General features: G+C 40.0%; 1 protein-coding gene across 1 annotated transcript in view; it reads left to right on the top strand.

Annotated features, from left to right (window-relative positions):
• The first annotated feature begins 316 nt into the window (after window positions 1–316).
• The window catches only part of LOC140769806 (uncharacterized), a 47,328-nt gene continuing 25,172 nt past the window's right edge, over window positions 317–22,472 (top strand). Inside the window, exons 1-2 of the mRNA XM_073110676.1 lie at window positions 317–693; window positions 16,819–17,068. Coding sequence (XP_072966777.1) covers window positions 368–693; window positions 16,819–17,068 — 576 coding nt within the window. The 5' untranslated portion in view covers window positions 317–367. The remainder of the gene's footprint in view (window positions 694–16,818; window positions 17,069–22,472) is intronic.

Genomic DNA, 22,472 nt, shown 5'->3' with positions numbered 1-22,472 from the left:
GATGGAGATAAGTACGAGTTAATTCTCTCTTTTATAGTGACCCATCAATATTTAATGAGGTATTAAATAACAGAAAGAGCAAAGTTGATCGAAAAGTAAGAAAAATAATCTCAAGCACAAGAAAAATCGAAAAATGACCCAGCCTCGCCAAATCGAAAACTAAGTGAATTTTTAATACAAATAATCCAATAATAGGAGACAAACTTGAAATGATAAAATGGAAAATGACTCTTAAACTAAAAACAGATCTTACTTGCAAAAGCCAAAAAAGAAAAAGATTTTTGGTGCAATCAAAAACTTCTACGAGTCCGGAACTCACCCGAACCACATAAATCTGCTGTTATCTATTGTACTGCGGATAAAGAGAATGGGAGGAAGAAGCGTCACACGTCCGGCAGGTCTGGCCGGTGCCGGAACTTCCGGCAAGAAGCACTTCGTGTCCGGTCCCGCTGGCAAGGCAAAGCCCACTACCATCCTCCCCTTCTTTACCTCCTCTTCTTCTCCACTTCCCTCCGTCTCCGCTTCGTCATCAGCATCGAGCAGCATCTCTCACGTTTTTTGCCCCAGCGAAGAAGGCGAATTGGGCGAAGGAGGAATACCCAATAATGGGGTCGGACTCTCGGATCACTTCGTGTTGTTCGGGCCGGTGCCGTCCGAGGAGGAGGCCGAGGCAGCTCTCTCAGCTCTTAAGCAGTATGATTGCTAAGTTCTCCTTCTTTCTAGCCTTTTAATTTTTATATGGATTCTGTGAATTTAGTTGTCACGTGTGAATTTCTCTGTTTTATGCTACAATTGCTTAGTGATGAGATGATCTGTTCCTAAGATGCCGTGGATTTTTTTTTTGATTTGAATTCATTTCATTCAAACCATTACACAAAATCTGGATAACATTCGGTCCATTCATTACAACATTTGTTCTGAATAACTAGACCGGCAAGGTTATGAGCTATCTGAGTTGTTTTTCCTGCTCGAATAGAGAACATTGATAGAGGATAACTTGCTTGATAATCTATTGCTTTCCTGGATGATCGCCGATATTCGCCAATCCATGGGCTCTAGACTGTCATTTACTGCATTCACTACTGTTAAACAATCATTAAAGATCACTTCAGACTGTTCGGCCTGATCCATGGCTTCTTTGATCCCTAGGAGTAGTGCGTGAGCTTCTCCAACCAGAGCGTTTGTCACAGCGGGCTAAGAACTCGCTTTTGTACCTTTTGCGATTTGATCTTTTGCTTACTAGGTAGATCCTCACACCTCCACAATAACTGCCCTTCCAAGCGGCATCAGCCCAGCACATGAAGCCACCCTCATCCACTACCTTGTAGTTGCTGCTTTTTTGCATGGCTTGGGGCAACGGTAACATGCAGCCCGGTCTATGCTCCTTGTTTTAGAGTTTGGATATTGAGCCAGGAGACCAAATTTTATTGGGTGCTGCTCTTCATGTTCGAACACTGCCTCGTTCCTTGCTTTCCAAATAAGCCACATGGTGTTGAAGGCATAACTGAGCTGCTCCTTTGACAGCTTTTCACTTAGGAGCTCCAACCAATCATCAAAGCTGCTTGTGTTCCGGTCAGGTTGAATCCCAAGCGGTCCCGTGAACCAGATTGCTCTCGTGAAGTGACATGAAATGAGGAGGTGCTCTATAGTTTCAGGCTCGTTCTGACAGAGCGGACATTCTGTGTCAATGTGCGGCATCAGCTTGTGAAGTGTCATCCGGACTGGCAGAGCTCCCGTTGTGTATTTCTATATAAATACTTTGATGCGAGGGATTGTGTCCGCATCTTTCCAGATTATTTTCCAGAGTTTGGCTCCTCTTGGGCTTGAAGCAGAGGCTTCCCAGTCTCCTTCTAAGAGTGCAGCATAAGCAGAGCTTGAGCTTAACACACCATTTGTAGTCCGGGTCCAGAGAAGCCTATCCTTTCTAGCTAAGGAAGCAGGACTAAGGAATATATTTGTGATGGCTCTTGCTATCTCTGCTGGGAATAGTTGTTGCACTAGCTCATTTTCCACCTCGCTTCTTGCCTAACAATTAGATCTTCCACTTTAGTGATGTGGTCTGGGAGTTGAATCTCGCTGAGGTCGAAGATTGGCACCCAGGGGTCATTAGAGATAAAAACTGAACTTCCATCGCTGATCTCAAACCTGATCATTTTCCTTAGGTAGCTGCGGGTCTTGAGGATTGAGTGCCATGTCTACGAAGCTGCTCCTGTGCCTTTTATCGACTAGAAGGAGGTTTTGGCGAGATACTTGTCCCTAAGTAGCTTTGTCTTGATGTTGTCATTTTTCGTAAGGAATCTCCATGCAAGCTTTATAATCAGAGCCTTGTTAACAAGGTGCATGCACCGGACTCCCAAGCCTCCGCTGTTCGTTGGTTGACATATTGAGCTCCACTTTTTGAGATAAAAATTCTTCTTATTTGCCGTGAACCCCCATTAGAAGTCTCCCATGATGGTGTCAAGCTCCTTTAGCAAAGATTTCTGGAAGAGTAAACTCGACATGAAGTACACCGAAATGCTGCTAAGTGTTGCTTTGTTAGGAACAATTCTTCCAGCGTGTGATAGTTGTCTTGCTTGCCATCCAGCCAAGTGCTTTTTAAGTTTATCTAGGATGAACTGGTAGGACTTCCACTTGGAATGCGGCAGGATTAGAAGATTCCCAAGATACTTATCCCCTCCCTCCAAGAGTTTGACACGGAGGGTAGCAATCACCTGGCTTCTCATGATGGGGTCAACTTTGGAGCTGAAATGTATGGCTGACTTATCATAGTTCATGGCTGACTAGAAACTTGGCAATAAAGATCGATTGTTGCTCTCATATTTGTAGTGTCACAAAGAGTAGAACTACCGAAGAGAAGGAGGTCATTAGATGCCTTGGAAAAATGAAATAATATTTTTTTCCCATATTTTATTGATATGATTCGGACTTCACCGATGTTGTCTCGAGTATGGATACACTTTAGGGGTGTCTTTTATTCTTGTTTTAGCGTTTATTTCATAGAAAAATAAGTTTTCTGTATATCGCGTTCGAACACGGGTGGAATGCGTTCGAACGCGCTTACGAACGCCTGCATCAGGTTCGCAAATACAGAAAATGCAAAATGTGCATTCGAACGCGCTTGCGAACGCCTGTATCAGGTTCGCAAATACAGAGAACGCAAAATATGCGTTTGAACGCAGTCGGCGAAAATCTATTATTTCTAGGGTTAATAATTGTCATTTTTGAATTGTTTAGTTAGCCTCTAAAGGTATAGATGGCAACCAAGAAGTTATTATTGAATGAATTGAGTTTTGCCCTAGTCTTCTTTTTCTTCTTCTCGTTCTCTCATTCCTCGGCGCCGCCGCTTCTACCCTCCCTCGACCGGCCAATTACCCTAGTCCCTTAGGGGCAGCCTACTCCTCCCTCTTCTTCTAATCTATCTATCACCTTGCTCTAACCCATTCCATCATCCATAATCCTTCCATCTCCACTTACTGGTGCCAACCCCATTATCGCCGGTCTACCACCATCCACTAACACCTAAGATCTCGTGCCTCCATCCATGGATCCATAGACGGACTCCTTGATGTTCGTCTACTTCTCGGACGATATCTCGAGATCCCACCGTCCAATTTTTCTAAAATTAGATTTGTTGAAAAGCTCTTTTCCAGCGCTATAATATATCAAAATTTCACGTCGATCCGATGGCTGCATCTTACGAGATCGATTGCCAAAGTTTCGTGTCAGATTCTATCCAGATCTGAAAACGGAATAGATCGAACCTTAACCTAAGGGGAGATCGTATCAAGAGTGGTATTAGAGCCACTGTTTCTCGGACATGTGCTTTCAATGACAACCACCATAGCTATGGCTACACGGCGAAATGAGGAGGAAGAGATCTCCCCAATAGAGGGGGAGACGGCTACGGGAACTTCCACCCGCTGAACCGCTCGACCAAATTTAAATATCAAAGAGCCTAGCGTTCAAGCCATGATTGGGTCTCTTTTCGAGCAAATGGCTATCAATAACCAGATGATGATGGAGATAATACGAGAATTACGGGCTACAAGAGAAGCCATAGCGAACGGAAATGCACCATTGACCTCACGACGTGAGTCTAACCCCATAAACCCGCCGCCATCGGTTCAAAATTTGCACCAACAAAAGCCTCTACTGCCATATGGGCAGAGACAAGCAAGGATGGTTCCACCAGGTCTAGTTGCAAGTGAGCCCATCCGACGAGCGAACCAAAATGAAGATTGTCTTAGGGATCGAGATTCTTGGGTGGGGCAATACGAACCGGAACCGCGTTGAGTTAACCAAAACCGAAGGAGGGATCATCAACCATTCATGGTGTATCCTCCTCTGGTTAGACAAGGACTTGGATATGATCTGGATCGAAACAACGGTATTCATGGGCAAATCGTGCGTATCGAATTTTTCAAGTTAAAAGGTGGTGATCCGATCGATTGGTTGTATAGGACGGAATAATTTTTCGTATACCAGGGTACAGCGGAAGAATATAAAGTGACGCTTGCGAGCTTCCACCTTGAAGATGCGGCGTTTCATTAGTTTCGAGCAGCCAATGCCCATGAGATGATTGAAACTTGGGCCGATTTCTGCACCGATATCATGCGGCGATTTGGAGTGTCGGAGTATGAAGAGTTCGATGCTCTCCTCTCAAAGACGGTGTAAAGGACTACGGTTGGGACATACCAAGAAGAATTTGAGAGGATAAGTAGCCAATGCCAACCTCCATGGACGGATCAACAACTTCGCAGCACCTTCATCTCCGGACTGCGGGGAGACATACAAGCCGACGTGAGGGCTTTAAGGCCTAGAACCTTAAAGGAGGTCTTCGAAGATACAGTACTCATGGAAGACAAACATCGATCTATGAAGTTATACATCAAACAGAACTGGACAGGCTAAGAAAGCCGCAATCCGGTTCGACCTACCGTAGTAGCAAGAAATGTTACTAGCGTACCAAGAGCCGCTGCTACAATGGTACCTCCTTGAGCACTCCTGAAGTCCTCCCAAGATGTGAAGTATGCACCTAGAGGTCCAAGTCGAGCACTCACACCAGCTCAAGTGGAGGAACGAAGAGCCAAAGGACTATGCTTTCGCTATGATGAAAAGTTTGTACTCGAAAATCGCTAAATCAATAGGATCGGTGATGCTAATAGATGGGTTGGAGGAGGCTGAGGATGAGATTGTAGCTAAAGATGAGGGTGTGGCTGGACAGCAAGGAGTAGTTGAGAAGCAACCTGTGGAGGATATGATGGCCGAGATCTTCCTCTACACCTATTTCGGGACAGCTGTACCAAAGACTTTGCGGGTGAACGATGTAGTCAAGAAAACCACAATGAGAATTTTGATCAACACCAGGTTCACCCACAACTTCATTGACAAGAGGTTTCTTAGGAAGATTGAGCCCACGGACGGGTTCGATGTGATGATTGGAGATGGCACCATATTGCGGGCAAATTTTATTTGTGGAGGTATGGAGTTAAAGGTGCAAGGCTAAATTTTTACATTGGATCTTTATCTGTTGGCTTTGCGAGGTGCCGACATTGTCTTAGGGACTCAATAACTTCAAAGCTTGGGGCTCGTAACATTTGATTTTTCAAATCTCACACTTACATTTCGGAGGAATGGTCGAAGAGTGCTGCTGGATGGAAATCAACCGCGACAAAGGTCGACATTGCAATTGTTATTGGGACTTCCATGTGCAGGGGACCGAGCTCTACTTTTGCAAATGGCTGTTGCCAAACCAGAACATCCACCATCAAGTGAAATACTTATTGACATGTAAGTCTCGTCTTCTTTGACGATATCCTAGTGTATAACAGGAATTGGAGTGAACACTTGCAGCATGTACGTGAGGTGTTGAACATTTTGCGACTAAACTAGTTGAAAGTCAAAATGAGTAAGTGTCTTTGGGGTGAACCACGAGTGGAGTACTTGGGTCACATAATCTTAACAAGAGGAGTGGAAGCCGACCCAAGCAAGATCAAAAACATGGTGGATTGGTTGATTCTCACTAATCAGCGGGAATTGAGAGGGATTCCTTGGGTTAACAAGGTACTATCGGTGATTCGTTGCCAACTACGGCAAGATCGCTGCCCTGCTGACCTCCTTACTTAGAAAAGGAGGGTTTCAATGGACAAGACGACGGCGGCTTTCAAAGCATTAAAGACAGCCATGTCTACTGCACCGGATTTGGCTCTACTGGATTTCAGCAAGCCCTTTGTGGTGGAATGCGATGCTTCGAGTGAGGGCATTGGAGCTGTTTTGATGCAAGAGGACAGGCCCGTGGCATATATGAGCAAGGCATTGTTGAACCAGTCGTGATAGCTATTCACCTACGAGCGCGAAATGCTAGCAATTCTTCACGCTGTCACCAAATAGCGACCTTATTTGATTGGCCAACGGTCCAGTGTAGCTTACCCTATTTCATGGAGCAACGTGTACATACTCCAGCACAACAACGGTGGGTTATGAAACTCCTTGGGTATGACTACAAGCTAGTCTACAAAAAGGAGATTGAGAATCGAGGGGCCGATGCCCTTTTGCGCCTACCGGGCATAAGTGAGCTCGCTTCCTTTTCAACACCAACCCTTTCTCTATTTTCAGATATGTGGGGAAACAGTATAGAGGATCGAGTCATGGAGGAGCTTGAGTCAAGGTTCAACGATCGCTTTTCTAATCTCACACCTTAAGGATAAGGTTGCGGAAGCGTGGTGGATTGATACGATTCAGACTTCACTGATGTCGTCTCGAGCATGGATACACTTTATAGGTGTCTTTTATTCTTATTTTAGTGTTTATTTCATAAAAAATAAGTTTTCTGTATGTCGTGTTCGAACGCGGGTGGAGTGTGTTTGAATGCGTTTACGAACGCCTGCATCAGGTTCACAAATACAGAGAATACAAAATATGTATTCGAACACGCTTGCGAACACCTGCATCAGGTTCGCAAATACAGAGAATGCAAAATATGTGTCCGAACGCGATCAAGTGCGTTTAAACGCGGTCGGCGAAAATCCACAATTTCTAGGGTTAATAATTGTCATTTTTAAATTGTTTGATTAATCTTTAAAGGTGTGGATGGCAACCAAGGAGTCATTATTGAATGAATTGAGTTTTGCTCTAGTCTTTTTTTTCTTCTCTCTCATTCTCTCATTCCTTGGTGCCACCGCTTCTAGCCTCTCTCGACTGGCCAATCACCCTAGTCTCTTAGGGGCGGCCCACTTCTCCCCCTTCTTCCAATCTATCTATCATCTTGCTACAACATATCAAAACATATCAAAGCTCTTTTTCAGAGCTACAACATATAAAAATTTCACGTCGATTTGACGGCTGCATCTTCCGGGATCCATTGCTAAAGTTTCATGTTAGATTCATCTTAAACTGGAATAGATCGAACCTTAGTCCAGGGGGAGATTGTATCATTTATCAATGAATTGCCGTTTTCTGTTATGCTAGTTATGTAGTGGAGAGGCCTACAGTTTAATATGAATACATATTATTCAAACGATATTATAGGGAAGTGACATATAATAGTACTGAGCAGAAAACAATATTTTCATCAATCAAATGAGTAGTATTTAAATCTAATGTCAATCATGCTCAATACATAGTGTTTTCACGTATAATACCATACAAACAAACATGCATTTTCATAGGCTACATGTGAGAACTTAGAGCAGTCTTTAACATCATCATAAAGTTGGCTGTGTCCAGGAGTTTATTTTGCCGCAACTTCATATTTATATTTCAAATTCAACAACTTAACTAGTGGGTAACACTTTCTTACAATTAAATGAAAATAATAACATATATCCAACGAGCTCGAGCAGGCCGAATAAGTCTCAATCATATTATTATAATGAACTTTTTGTGATATCCACACCTAGAACCTTTAATAATTTCGTTTCTGAGACATTTACATCTGATATTTAATATTCTAAGAATTTAATGGTGTCGTGACACTCGCAGAGTAGAATATGACATAGATTTCCCCAAAATGACAAATTTGTCCTTATAAGAAGCGTTGGAGCTGGAAGATTACAGAAAAGAAAGCAATCGTGAACTTAAATAGTTCATGAAGAGGTTAAATATTTGTTTTTGTGTGACCATGACAGCACGAGTGCCTTTAGATGGAATTTGTTGTTTTAGGTTACAAAGTTTCATGCTGACATTTGCAGAAGATAATACGTGTGAAGTAATTGTTGTGAGGCTGGATTTGTTAAACTTTGGTGAGATAATAATTTGCTAAATGCATCATGGTGTAGCCTAAATTGGAACAAGTTTTATACCTCACTAAAGTTTAGGAGCAAAGCAACTTCTATTATAGCATTTTCCAAAATCTGCCAAAAGATCCATTCCCTTTATGATGATCTACACTTTGGTGAGATAAAGCATTAGATGGACTTTATCCCAAATGCATTCAAGATTAGATGTTGCGTGGCTCCTGTTTTCATCGCCTATCCACTTTGGACAGCAAGCACTTAAATGCATATTGAAATTGTGGTCGCTGTTACCAATAAGTGGAGCCTTTTCCAATTTCTGTATGTCTGGAGCTGTTGTCAGTAGTAAGGGCAATATGAACTTATTTTGCTTCTAAGTTCTAACACATAAAATTACTTCCCTGTTAAATGTTTCTCTATCAAGTTAAATAGTTAATGTAAAGTTCCAATATTAGAGTATACAAATTGAAAGTCCATTGCCTCTATGATGGTGAAAGCTGTTAATAATAAAATGGCATATAGTTTGAACTTTGGAGGTTCTCATACCATTAATTGAATCTTTTCACAAAAACATTGAAGTGGGCTTCTGTTTTGGCACATATGAAACAACACTACATGATATCTCTTGATGAAAACTTCTTAGAATAAGTCTAAGTTTAGATTCTTCTCAACCATAGATATTAGAATCAGACTTTACCATTATAGCCATCTAACTTTCATTCACTGAATATGAAAGCACTTTTAGCTTGTGTAGATCACAATAATGGTTTTTGTTGACAAGTTTGGTAGTCATTTATTGATTCAATAGTTCTCAAGAGAAACTGTTTAATATGTGAATAGTGAAGCTATTGTACTAATATTGGGCTTGAGCATTAGCAAGGTTATAAATATCAGTAGATGCTTGCAATTATGAATTATGTGATGATGTAACTAGTTTATGCAGCTCATGATCTACATTAAAAAAGGATAAACATAAAATGGGTTCCAAGTAATACTTAAAACACCTGGCTATAAGCAAAAAGCTGGATAGGAGATGAAGTTGAACATGGACCATGCTTTTAGTTATTACCCTGCTTGCCTAACTAAAGTAAGCTCATATACCCACATTGGTGGGGATACCATTTTTCATCACGTTTATTCTCGTAAGCACAAAAGGGCTGCACCCGTGGCCCTTTGCTTCACGAGGGTTGTGACTAGTCACCTTCTAGGGTTATTTTTCGTCATTTGTTTTTTAGTCACCTTCTAGGGCTATTTTCGTCTTTTGTCTTTTATTTTATTTGGCCTATATAAAGGCTTGTAATCATCTTTTATGGGTTAATGAATATTTTGAGAGCTTTTGCCTATTGAGTGTTTGTTGGTGGATTCCAACGTCGGTGGATTCCGACACCCCGATTGGTGGATTACCGAGTTTGATTATTTCTTCCTACTTTTTCTTCTCAACTCTACAATCAAGACGTTTTGCATCAGCTTTTCCACTACCAAGTTGTGCTGCTAGGTTATGTGATGTAAAACGTGGTGGAGAAAGATGAAATAGGGAAATAAGAAGGGAAAGAATGGGGTTTCACACCTCCACCCTAAGAAATGGTTTCACACCAAAATCCTCTAGAGAACAAATCACATAAACTTTTATTAAGTTCCAAAGAAAATATTACGGGTCTATATATAGACCTACAATGGAATTAAGCAAAAAACACCATACATAGGAAATAAACAAAAGACACCCTAAATAAATCAAAATCAGAACCAGATCTCTATAGGAGGGATCATCAATTGTCGGCGCCTCTTGCGCTGGTACACACGCCATTGCATCCTATCAGTGATGTCTGCATCATTCTCCCCGGGTGGGAGAGACGTCGACTCCGTCGAGTGTGCTGCTCTGCTGCTCTCATACTGCTCTAAGGTATCAGGGTGATGCACCTCCAAATCGTAACGATCTAGCCACGTGTCATCAGATATAGGCCGTTTTTTTCAACGTACTAGATACCGTTGGGATCCACCTTCTCTAGTTGAAATTATTTCATCATCTAAAATTTTATCAATTTCATCTGCTGTGTTAGGTGGAATATTAGGAAGTGGAGGTAAAGAGGGTCTCTCATAAACAGGCTCATGGGTAGGCTCAGTATCTAGTGGATTATCTAGAGAAAAATTTGGACCTTTATAAACTACTAGATCCTCAATATTAAAAGTAGAACTGATGCCGAAATTACTAGGGAGATCTAGAACATAAGCATTATCATTAATTTTCTTGGGTCCGGCACTTCGTGTATGCAACTTTTTGACAGTTCCAGGTGGAAACCGTTCCGGACGTATCCGGACCATCACAGAGTCTCCAACATTAAATTCTTTGAATCTCCTTCTTAGATCAGCTCGAATTTTATAATTAGTATTATTTTGAGCAATTCTGTTACTGATTTCTTTATGCAAGTCATGAATATGTGATGCGAATGCAGATGCAGACTCAGACAACCTATGATAATGGGACATAGGAATGAGATCTATAGGTTGTCTAGGTTTGTAATCATATACTACCTCAGTTGGACTCAGACCTATGGATCTATTAACAGAATTATTATATGCAAATTCAGCAGTTGGCAGTTTTTGATCCCAGTCTCTTAGATTCTCGCCGACAAGAGTTCTTAGTAGGTTACCTAAGCTCCTATTGACTACTTCAGTTTGCCCGTCAGTTTGTGGGTGGAAAGTAGTTGAATACTGAAGCTTAGTTCCCATCTTATGCCATAGGGTTTTCCAAAAATAGCTAGTGAATTTTACATCCCTATTTGATACAATAGTTTTTGGTAGCCCGTGCAACTTAACGATTTCGTCAAAATAGATTTTAGCAATTCGAGAGGCGTCAAAAGTTCGGGAACAGGGTATAAAGTGGGCCATCTTTGAAAATCGATCCACCACCACAAGAATGGAATCATGCTTTCGAGTAGTCTTAGGAAGTCCAAGTACGAAGTCTATACTAACATCTTGCCAAGGGCAATTAGGAACAGGTAAAGGCGTGTACAATCCTGTATTTTGCTTTCGCTGCTTAGCGAGTTGACATGCATGACATCGACTAACAAGTCTCATCTCTCTTTAAGCTTGGCCAGAAAAATCGATGTTCCGTAGCTTCAATAGTTTTTGCGTGCCCAAAATGTCTAGCTAAACTCCCTGCATGCAATTCCCAAATTAAAAATTCCCTTAACGAGGTGCTGGGAATGCGTAACTTTCGAGACTTAAATAGATAGCCATCCTGCAAGATGAAACCATTTATTTCTTGAGTCGCTCCATCGCTTAATAAATTGTAAACTTCATGAAAATCTAAACATGATTCATATTCAGTTTTGATTTTATCAAATCCTATTACTTCTACGTTCATCCTTGAAAGAAAAATCATGCGACGACTCAGTGCATCAGCCGCTTTGTTGTCTGCTCCAGACTTGTGTCTCAAGGTGTATGTATAGTCCTGAAGAAATTCGACCCACCTGCCGTGTCTAGCATTAAGCTTCTTCTAGGAGTTAAGGTAGTGAAGAGCTTCATGGTCAGAGAAGATTACGAATTCTTGAGGAAGCAAATAATGTCTCCAGTGGCGAAGAGATTGAACTACAGCATAAAATTCCTTATCGTAAGTGGTATATCGTTGTCTAGTTTCATTCAGCTTTTCACTAAAGTAGGCAATCGGATGGCCCTCTTGGCTCAGGATTCCTCCTATACCAACTCCAGAAGTATCACAAGTGACCTCAAAAACTTTAGTAAAATCGGGGAGTCGCATTACAGGGGTTTCCACCATTTTCTTTTTGATTTCAGTGAAAGCTTTAGTAGCACTTGCTGACCACTTAAATTCACATTTTTTGAGGCATTCTGTTATTGGAGCCATAATGGTACTAAACCCTTTAATGAACCGACGATAGAAGGTAGCGAGTCCATGAAAGCTTCTCACGTCTCTTATGTACGGGGTGGGTTTCAGGCCATTCTTTAATAGCTTTGACCTTATCAGGGTCAGCAGACACTCCTTCAGATGAAACAATGAAACCCAAGAAAACAACTTTGTTTGTTAGAAACGTACATTTCTTAGGGTTTGCATATAGTTGCTCTTTCCTCAAGACAGCGCAGACTTGACGAAGATGATCTATATGTTGCTCTCGAGATCGACTATAGATAAGGATGTCATCAAAGTATACGACTAAAAATTGTCCCATAAAAGGTCGTAATATTTGATTCATCACTCTCATGAAAGTACTCGGAGCATTAGTCAAGCCAAAAGGCATAACTGTCCATTCATATAACCCATCTTTTGTTTTAAACGCAGTCTTCCATTCATCGCCAGAGCGTATACGAATTTGGTGATAGCCATTTTTTAAATTTATCTTTGAAAAGATCGTGGCCCCTGCTATCATGTCCAGCATGTCATCCAAACGAAGAATGGGGAAACGGTATTTTATCGTTATTCGATTAAAAGCGCGGCTGTCGACGCACATACGCCAGGTTCCATCTTTCTTTGGCGTTAACAATACGGGAACTGCGCAAGGACTTAGGCTTTTCTTCAGAAAGCCTTTTCTCAATAACTCGTCAACTTGCCGTTTGAGTTCAGCGTGTTCAGTTGGGTTAAGTCTATAATGAGGCAAGTTAGGAAGAGATGCACTCGAGACGAAATCGATAGCATGTTGAATATCTCTCATTGGTGGCAATTCATCCGGGAGATCCTCTAGAAAGACATTTGAGAATTCCTCAATCACAGCAGTGGCTTCAAAAGGAATCGATTCACTAGACTCATTCAGAATTTCTCGAGTAGCAAGAGTCAGAATAGGAGTTCCTTTACTCATCTTGCGTTCAATGCTTCTCGCACTAATCAAGTTGATTTTATTGTCTGAGTGGATGGGATCAAACTTCTTTTCCATCTTACAACCTCTAGGTTGTTGTGATGGAAGAATCTTGGTTTTCTTACCCTCGTGTTCAAACATGCAGATATTTGAACGGTCATAAATATGCACATCATTATCAAATAGCCAAGGCCTTCCAAGGATAATTTGACCCACATCCATGGTCAATACATCGCACCAGATTTTATCCTTATAAGTCGTGAATTCAATTAGAATCAAACAATGCTCTTTTATTTCCAACGTGGTTGAATTGATCCACGAAATCTTGTAAGGATTAGGATGGGAAACCGCTCTCAGGTTTAGTTTTGAAATAATGGTGGAGGATACGGTATTTATACAACTGCCACTATCCATAATTACTTTACAATTTTTACCTCCAATTTTTGTGAACGTGTGGAAAATGGAGCTGTGCCTCCAATCATCATTGACTTTAGGTTGAGAGAGGGCACATCTAACAACATGTAACTTTGTGGAGTCTATGTGCCTCAGGCATCCTAGGATATTTTCTTCCTCTTCATCTTCAAAATCTTCTTCTTCACCATCTACATGGTGAACATATCTATCAAAGTCTTGCTCGGAGTCTTCTTCGAAGGGTTCCCCAATTAAACTTATTTTATACGGGCTCGCATAATTTGCAGCAACATGTCCATAGCCTTAACACTTATAGCATTTGACCCGAGGATTAATCTTAGAAAAGTCTTTCTTGATGCTCTTACCTTTGTATTCTACCTTGGATTGTGAAGGGCTAGGGGTAGATTGATTAAAAGATTGATTGATAGATTTGGCTTGATGAGGACCTGTGGAGGATTTATGAATTTGAGGTCTTGTTTTGTAATTTCTTGAGATGTGGTTAGGTCTTGACTTCTCTAAGTCTTGAACTAAGCTGTAGGCCTTTTCTAAAGTATCAATATTATGAGCAAAAAGTTCACTTCTCACTTCTCAATTCTTCATGTAGGCCAACTCTAAATCTGGATAAGATTTGCATAGGGGTTTCTGATTCGATCACGCTACACCGAACAAGCAATTTATCAAAGGTTGCAACGTAATCCTTAGCTGACTTACTCCCTTGGGTAAGTCGGTTCCATCTGTCTAGAAGTTTAGGGTAATAAGAAGGTGGGAGATATTTACGTTTTAGTTCATTTTTCATGTCAACCCAAATTTCAGTTGGAAGCTCACTCCTAATCTCACGAAGAGTCTCAACGTTGGTCCAGTATTGATTTGCTTTTCTAGTCAATTTCATGGCAGCAAACCTGACTTTATGGATTTCCGACATATCATACCATTTAAAGTAACGGTCCATGTATTTGATCCAGTCTAAGAAGTGCTGCGGATCTAGACGACCATCAAACATCAGAGCATCAATTTTAATGCTTTAAAGGTACCGTTCATTAGGATCTCACTCATTCCCTTGAAAATGTTGACGAGGTAAAGAAGTGGGAGATTCACCACGTTTAAGGTCAAGGCGGTGATTATTTTGAGGAGCAGTGTGCTCACGGGGTCTTTCTACCCTATATAGTCGTTCATCGGCTATCCGTTGATTTCAAAGCAAAGTATCTTGAGTATCTCTGACTTGTTGAGCTAAGGTACCTAGTTGTCCCATAATGTCGTCAAGCTTCTTAATAAGTTCGGGATCCATACTGTTACTGCTAGACTCACTAGAATCACTGAGGAGATAAGCCTTGCCTCTATGAGTTGGCATACACTAATATTGAGTTAGGTATTGCTTTATATATTTTTATTTATATATATATATATATTTTTTTTTTATCTTTTTAATTTTATGCTTGCTAATTTAAACAAAATTAAATAGTGTTCTAACCTAATGGAATGCAGACGTCTCCTATATTTAATCCAAATACAAATGTCTTAATTTAAATGATATGAGATGATATGCTATGCAATCAAGAAAATCTTAAAAATGAATACTTAATTGAATTTAGATTTTCTATTCAGGAGATTCAAAGACTAATGTCAAGACTTAATGGTTTTTAAACAAAAGTCACATTTAATAAATGCCAAACCTTTTAAATTTTTTTTCCAAAAATTAACATAATACTAATATTCTATTTGGCACAGTTCATCTCTTAATATCAGGACTAAAACATATAAGGTTTCTGTGTAGTCTCTCCCTCACTATATGTGGACAGCAGGAATTGATAACAGTTTAGAGATGATATTAGAAAAGATAAAAAATGATTAATGGGTTGTGGGTTTAGTCTAACAAGGTTTGGGTTTTAGGCTAATGGATTTTGGGTTTAGGTTTGATGGGTTTAATGGGTTTAATGGGTTTAATAGGATTGGGTTGGTTTCAAGTTAGAAAAGGAACTCAAAAATTGGAAATATTGGAGGGAGAAAAATTAGGAAAGATAGGATTTGTTGGGATGTTGAGAAGAAATAGGAAATTTGGTAGGAAGTTTAGGGAAAGAAGGAATTGGTTGGAATTTAATAGAAATTAAAAGCCAAAAAAATGAAATTTTTGAAAATTTTGAAACACTGATTTTTTTTTTACAGCAAAAGAGACGTGTTGTTTTCTCTTTTTTTTCAATCTAAAAAAAATAAAAATAAAGATGGAATAGTAGATCACTAAATAATACAACAAATTAATTTTTTGAAGGACTTGGAATCTTACACGGTGGCAATTTCACTATGACAATAGATTCTTTTTGTTCCTCGTCGACGGTAATTTCTTTGCTCGTTGTACGCCGGATTTCTTGACGTTTTGGTGTTCGTGGAGCGATTGGTTGTGCGAAGAACAAATGTGGAGCGGCGTAGAACCTGAGAGGAGGGACGTACATAAACTAGGATCCTTCGCTCTGATACCAAAATGATGCAAAACGTGGTGGAGAAAGATGAAATAAGGAAATAAGAAGGGAATGAATGGGGTTTCACATCTCCACTCTAAAAAATAGTTTCACACCAAAATCCTATAGAGAACAAATCACATAAACTTTCATTAACTTCCAAAGAAAATATAACGGGTCTATATATAGACCTACAATGGAATTAAATAAAAAACACCATACAAAGGAAATAAACAAAAGATACCCTAAATAAATTAAAATCAGAAACAGATTCCTATAGGAGGGATCATTAACTGTCGACGCCTCCTGCGCTGGTATACACGCCATCGCGTCCTATCAGTGATGTCCGCATCATTATGATTGCACGTAAAACATAATGAAATCAGTGAAACCATGGACAGTAATTCTCCATGCAGCAAAGCTCAAAGTTACTGAAATGTGAAAACAATGTCCTAAAATATGGAATATCTATTACAGAGTCTATTTACGCAAGTTTTTTCGTTTTACAAGATTAAGTTGAAAGACATGTAAAAGCAGGGTGTCAGATTTAGTAAATATATAGCTACTTTGATTAGCCAAAGAAAAATTTAAGCTACTATATATTAATAAGTTGACGTTTTTTTCTAGGATGTTAAATAACATTGATCTTCATTGGGTCTGAGGAGTCATATATTTGTTGAAATTCCTCATAGCTATCTTCAGGAATTTATGCACTCATAGTAGTGCCATCTTTCTACATGTACAGTATTTGTTTCATTTGAGAAACAAGCATAAGAGCACATAATTTGTTTCATCTATATCTTTGTCTTTTAGATGTGATGACTAAATTAGCTTAAACTTTTTGCTGTTGTGCATTCCAAATCTTTGCATGTTTGTGTTTCACCTCTTTCAACAAATATTTTTTGTATCTTTTACTTCTAGGATATTCGGACTGTCACATTCAAAAGATGAATTACCTTCTTTGGGCAAGGATGCTGTTGATAAAGTGCCAGTTTCATCTAAAATGTGTCAGAGAATATGCTCTGCTGAACAAGAATCAAATAAAATTGAGATTGGTCGACAGGAAGTTAACCATGCCTTGGATATTGATGCACTAAATACTTTTCAGTCTCAAGGGTGGGACAGAATTCGCAACTCATTTTACCTGTTGCAGTTGAACACTTCTATTCAGGTGATACTCTTCTCCCATACATTTGTTTGTTTTTGCTTATCAAACTATATTTTCTTTCTCTTCATTTTGAGTTTTCTTTTTTTTACTCTCTCTGCAACTATGTTTTTCTTTGTCTTCAACTCTGCAATACCTCATCGATAATCAATGAGTTACTGATTCATTATTTTTAGAATTTTGCATTTGGTTTGTAACTTTGTCCAATGTAACAGTGCTAATTCTTCTTTAACACAAATGATAACCTTTAGGTCTCTTTCTAATCTAATTTCTCTGAAGTTTACTAGATGTTAATTCAGTTTTAGGCTGTTGAGTATCTTAACTACACCTACTCTGATTTATCAGTTCCTTAGAATAGCTTACGCCTGCTGATGTAAATTTTCTTTCATATTCATGTTTCCACTTTTAATTTTTTCTTATGTGGTTGAGTATATTTAATGTCTTATATTTGCTGTGCTTAGAAGTAATGCAAATCTAGTATGAATGCAATGTTTTGGAGAACAATCGACCAAAACAAGTAACTAAAATAAAATAAGTAGACAATAATTGATAATAAGTTAATCGATTAAAAGGATCACTATTAGATGGAAGGAGAGAAAAGCTCAAATAAGGCAGTAACTTCTTCAACTCTCAAATAGGTATTTTGACAGTAGAAAGGCCAAAAATATAGTGTAAGGAAAGACTTTAGGATTTAGGTTTACTAATAATGGAATAGTAGTGTTTTAACTTTGAAATCATGTCTTTCTCTTCACGTCTGGGCACCCAAAGGTTCTCTTTTACTACTGAAATCTTTTAAATAGCAACAGTAACCAATGAAAAGTAGAGATTGAAGAAGGAGAGAGGTTTAGAAAGGAAGTAGAAGAGATTAGAGAAGAATCTTAAAATGAGGTAGGAGAAAGGAAGAGAGAGAGAGAGAGAGAAGATCACAGGAGAGAAAATAAGAGATTTCAAATAAATCTTATTCAATCGTTCCTTGTTTCTCGTGCAATAATTCTTAAATAAGTTCCTATTAGAATCAGCTATTAATTGAGATCCTAAAGGAATTCATTTCCTAATAGTACCCTAATTGATTAGGTCTTACCTAAATTGACTAACCCAATTTAGGTAATAACTCAATGCGGACATCCCCTGCATATAGGTATACCATATCTATTAATTAACTAATTGAATTGATCATTTGAATTAAAATCAACTCGACAAATTAAATGTAAAAATAAGTTGAGTCTTAATTAGCTCAATTAGACCAGAATTAGACTCAAGCAACTTTATTTGGTCAAATTGAAGATGATGCCCACGTCAAGAAGTCAGAACTTGTACTCTAAAATGTCACCAGTTAGTCAACGCATATTTTGTTGCTTGTGGTGTTACTGTATCTCTCCCTATTTGGAGATTAAAGTGCATGTATATACTATGTTAGGATATCATATATATGGTACCAGTTTATAACAATAAGGTTGATACTTCTTCAACTTGCAACTATAAACAGGATCCGAGATAAACATTGATTTACCCTTGTTAAAGCTAGTTTGTAGCTTCCTCTAAGTACAATTTGATGTTGGACAAACATCTTGATCACAGATTTAAGAAGAAATATAACAAAAATAACTGAACCTGGGAAATTCACTAACTAGAGTGTCGGAACCCACCAACATTGGAATCCACCAACATAACACTTAGTATATTAAAACTCAAAAAATATTCATTAATTGAAAAGAGAATAGCATAAGCCTTTATTTAGGCAAAGCAAATTAAAAGATCAAACTAACCATGATGCCCTAATATGCACAAATAATGAAAATAGCCCTACAAGGCTATTCAAAATCCTCATTAAGCTAGAGAGTCATGGGTAAAATTCTCTTGTGCCTACGAGAGTAAATATGTTGAATAGTGGTGTCTGCACTAGCTCTCCTTGGGTGGAAGAAACTCGACCCGGTCTGGTGGGGGTGTGGGCGGCTCTAATAAAACTCTAGTGATATGATTTGGTCTATATTGGCTCTACTAGCGATATTGGGTTTATTGTGATACGATCTCCCCTTTTTGGTCAAGGCTCGATCTATTCCGATTTTCAGATCTGGACAAGATTTGATACAGAATTTTGAAAATAGATCCCAAAAGATTCAGCCGTCGGATCGATGTGAAATTTTGATATGTTGTAGCCCCAGAAAAGAGCTTTCCAACAAATCAAGTTTTAGGCGAATCAGACGGTGAGATCTCAAGATATTGTCCAAATAGTGGACGAACATCGGAGAGTCTGACTTAGGATCCGTAGATGGAGGCATGAGATCCTTGGTGATGGTGAAGGTTGGTGGACCGGCGTTAATAGGGTGGCATCGGTGAGTACGTGGAAATGGAAAGGTTATGAGTGATAGTAGGGTTAGAGCAAGGTGATAAATAGATTGGAAGAAGGGGGAGAAGTGGGCCGCCCTTAAAGGATTAGGGTGATTGGTCGGTCAAGGGAGGCTAGAAGTGGCAACGCCGGGGAACGAGAGAACGGGAGAGAATAAGACGAAGGAGACAAGGCAAAAACTCAATTCATTCAATAATGATTCTATAGTTGCCATCCACACTTTTAGAGGCTAACCAAACAATTCAAAATTGGCAATTATTAACCCTAAAACAGTAGATTTTTTACTTAAATTCTTCTTGGTATGCCCCAACTGTGGTCCTTTGCACCATCATTGACAGGAGAGCATCGAAGTCTTCATACCCGACTCTCCAAATCGCCGCGTGATATCACAAAAGTTAGCCCAAGTTTCAATAGCCTCATGGGCATTGTGAAACACTCACACCTCCAAATACACGTGTAAACCGTGTGGGTAAATCCCCCCACGCGGTGCATCACATGACCTGTCAATAATAGGATTTTACAAGGCACATAGCAGCATAAGTTCATACCATAAATAAACTCAACTATAAGAGTCCGAATACAAGTTCCACAGGCCACAACAAGCCTTCAAGATACACATCCAAAATACAACTCTAAGGTCCAAAATACAACTCTAAGGTCCAAAATACAACGTTAATCATAACACCCTCGTAGGGGCTCAATACAACTAATAGACATAACTGAAATAAAAAGGCATCTACTCCTTACTACTCGCACCTGCATCCCTTAGCTCTGAAATGATGCCACCAAAAGATGGTGAGCACACAACCCAGCGAGTAGAATCTATACAATCTATAATAATGAAATTACAGGTGCATATCTAATATATGCCTATAATTGCTAGCAATAACAATACGTTGGTTTTAATGACTTACCATGAGTTATTAAATCAATGCAACCAATAAAAATTACACGTCACTATCCTGGAACATGCCAATTCCTAAATGTATCAGGATAAGTCTACACAGATATAAGGCTTGATACAATCTTTTATTCATATAAATCTCAATTATAGTGTCTATATATTATGCATAGCAATAAAGGAGTAGTTTAGTCATCTCATGCTCACCAAGGCATTAATCATGTTTTATCATAGCTCACTGAGCCATTCACCACACAGGGTAGATACTCTCAAGAAAATCATCAATCACATAACCATTTATATCTCATACATCGAAGGGGATGATATACACACATCTAGCGGTAATGTCACATACACATGCATGGTGACACTGCACATGATCGGTTGTCTGTGGCCATCAGACTAAGGATCTCGGTCGTGAACCCATATCTTACTTTCTCTAAATCATCACCGTCCTCAACAGGAGAATCGGGAGCCATCGGCTCATCAACGGACGCTCTAACCCTGCGCTGTCGGGTACCGCTAGAGATATATCCCCACCTCACAATCATGTTCTATCATCATAATCTAGTTCTGACTATGCAGTATAATTACCTAAATGCCACACAGGCTTCCGACCTCAGGTGTAGGCCGTTAATAATATAGTTATATAAGATACACTCTACCTTTAACCCTAGGCTGAGTGAGTAGAGGTAAGGGCACTGCCTAGTTAGAACCAAACTACTAATGATAGGTGGAAGTGGTGCAGTGTCTGTGAGTGTATAAGGCATGTCATAGTCATCATGATCGTTACATTTTATATTCACAACATATATTTATCAAGAGTTTATCATACAGGATATATGTAGAGCATCGTTATACTAATGTATATGCTAGCATTCTCATAATATCATGATGAGTAAACTATCAATAATTGCACATGTCAAGATACATCATAGTACACTAGATGTATGTACTAATACTAATATTCCTACAGTGCCATGGAAGGTATGATAATTGTAACTATATTATTCTAGACTTGTATCAATTCTACTCGTCTGGAGGGTTTCCACAGTACACTAAATCTCCTTAGCTAGCTGGCTCCTTCGGAATCCCAAAATCCTCCTCACGCAGTGTCAAATCCTATCAATTCATGCAAGTAAGGCTATATGTAAGATTAGCGAATTAATAGAATAAATTTTTTTATTAGAGAATTTATGTTTAGGCGTATACATGAGTTAAGGGTCCCCTAGGGTGAGTTCTATGTCATCCTAAAATTCACACTAATTAGGTGATAATAATGTGTCTTTAGGGGAGTGGTTAGATTAATAAATCAGGTGGAAATAGATAAATGGGGTTATAGGATTCAAATGGTCCTAAATGGGCTAGGCTGGGGTTATTGGATTAGGCTTAAGCTTAACCCAATAGGCAAGAGTAGCCTTGGTGGGCTGCAGTCCAACTACAGCCCACAAGGTTGGCTGAAGTGGGCTGGGCAAAGGCTTAGTTGGTGGGCTACGGTCTGCAGCCCACCCAACCCAGGCCTAGGTGGGCTGTGGTTTGGACCGCAGCCCACCCAGGGAGGGCCCGTGGGCTGTGATTTGACCACAGCCCATGAAGGGCTTAGTGGGCTGCGGTCAGATCGCAGCCCACCAAGGGAATGGGTGGGGGTTAAACAACCCCCACCTTCCCTTACTATCTCCTTCCGAGGGAGGAGATAGAGGGCGGAGAGGGAAGGGCCCAGGAGGCTGCGGTGCCAACGGCACCGCATGAGGCCGAGTCCTCCCTTCACCAAGGGCCCGAAGCCCGACTAGAGAGCCCCCCCTTCCACTGAGGCTCTCGGATCGGTGGCTAGACTCGGAGTCGTCGACCGCAAGGGACTCAAACGACGGTGGGGGGGGGGGGGGGGGGGTTGGTGGGATTAAACTACTTATTCATAGGGGGGTTTAGAGGTTTACTGCGATTTGTGTGCTTGGCTTCGTCGGCTTCGGCGTTGGCAACCCGAGAGAGGGGAGGGAGGGAGAGAGAGATAGCGGGGTGGAGAAAAAGTAGGGGGCTGGGGATGGTTGCGTGCACGGCAAGAGAAGAGGAAGAAGAAGAAGGAAGGAGGGCAGGCTGGACGAGGGGATGGCATGGCCTGCGACGCACGCGCTCGTGCGTTGGGTTTTCCCTTTTTTATATTTTTT

Source organism: Typha angustifolia, chromosome 11, assembly GCF_048772165.1.
Source record: "Typha angustifolia cultivar Huaian chromosome 11, ASM4877216v1, whole genome shotgun sequence".
In the NCBI taxonomy this organism is placed as follows: Eukaryota; Viridiplantae; Streptophyta; class Magnoliopsida; order Poales; family Typhaceae; genus Typha; species Typha angustifolia.
This window is presented reverse-complemented; position numbering and strand designations above follow the sequence as displayed.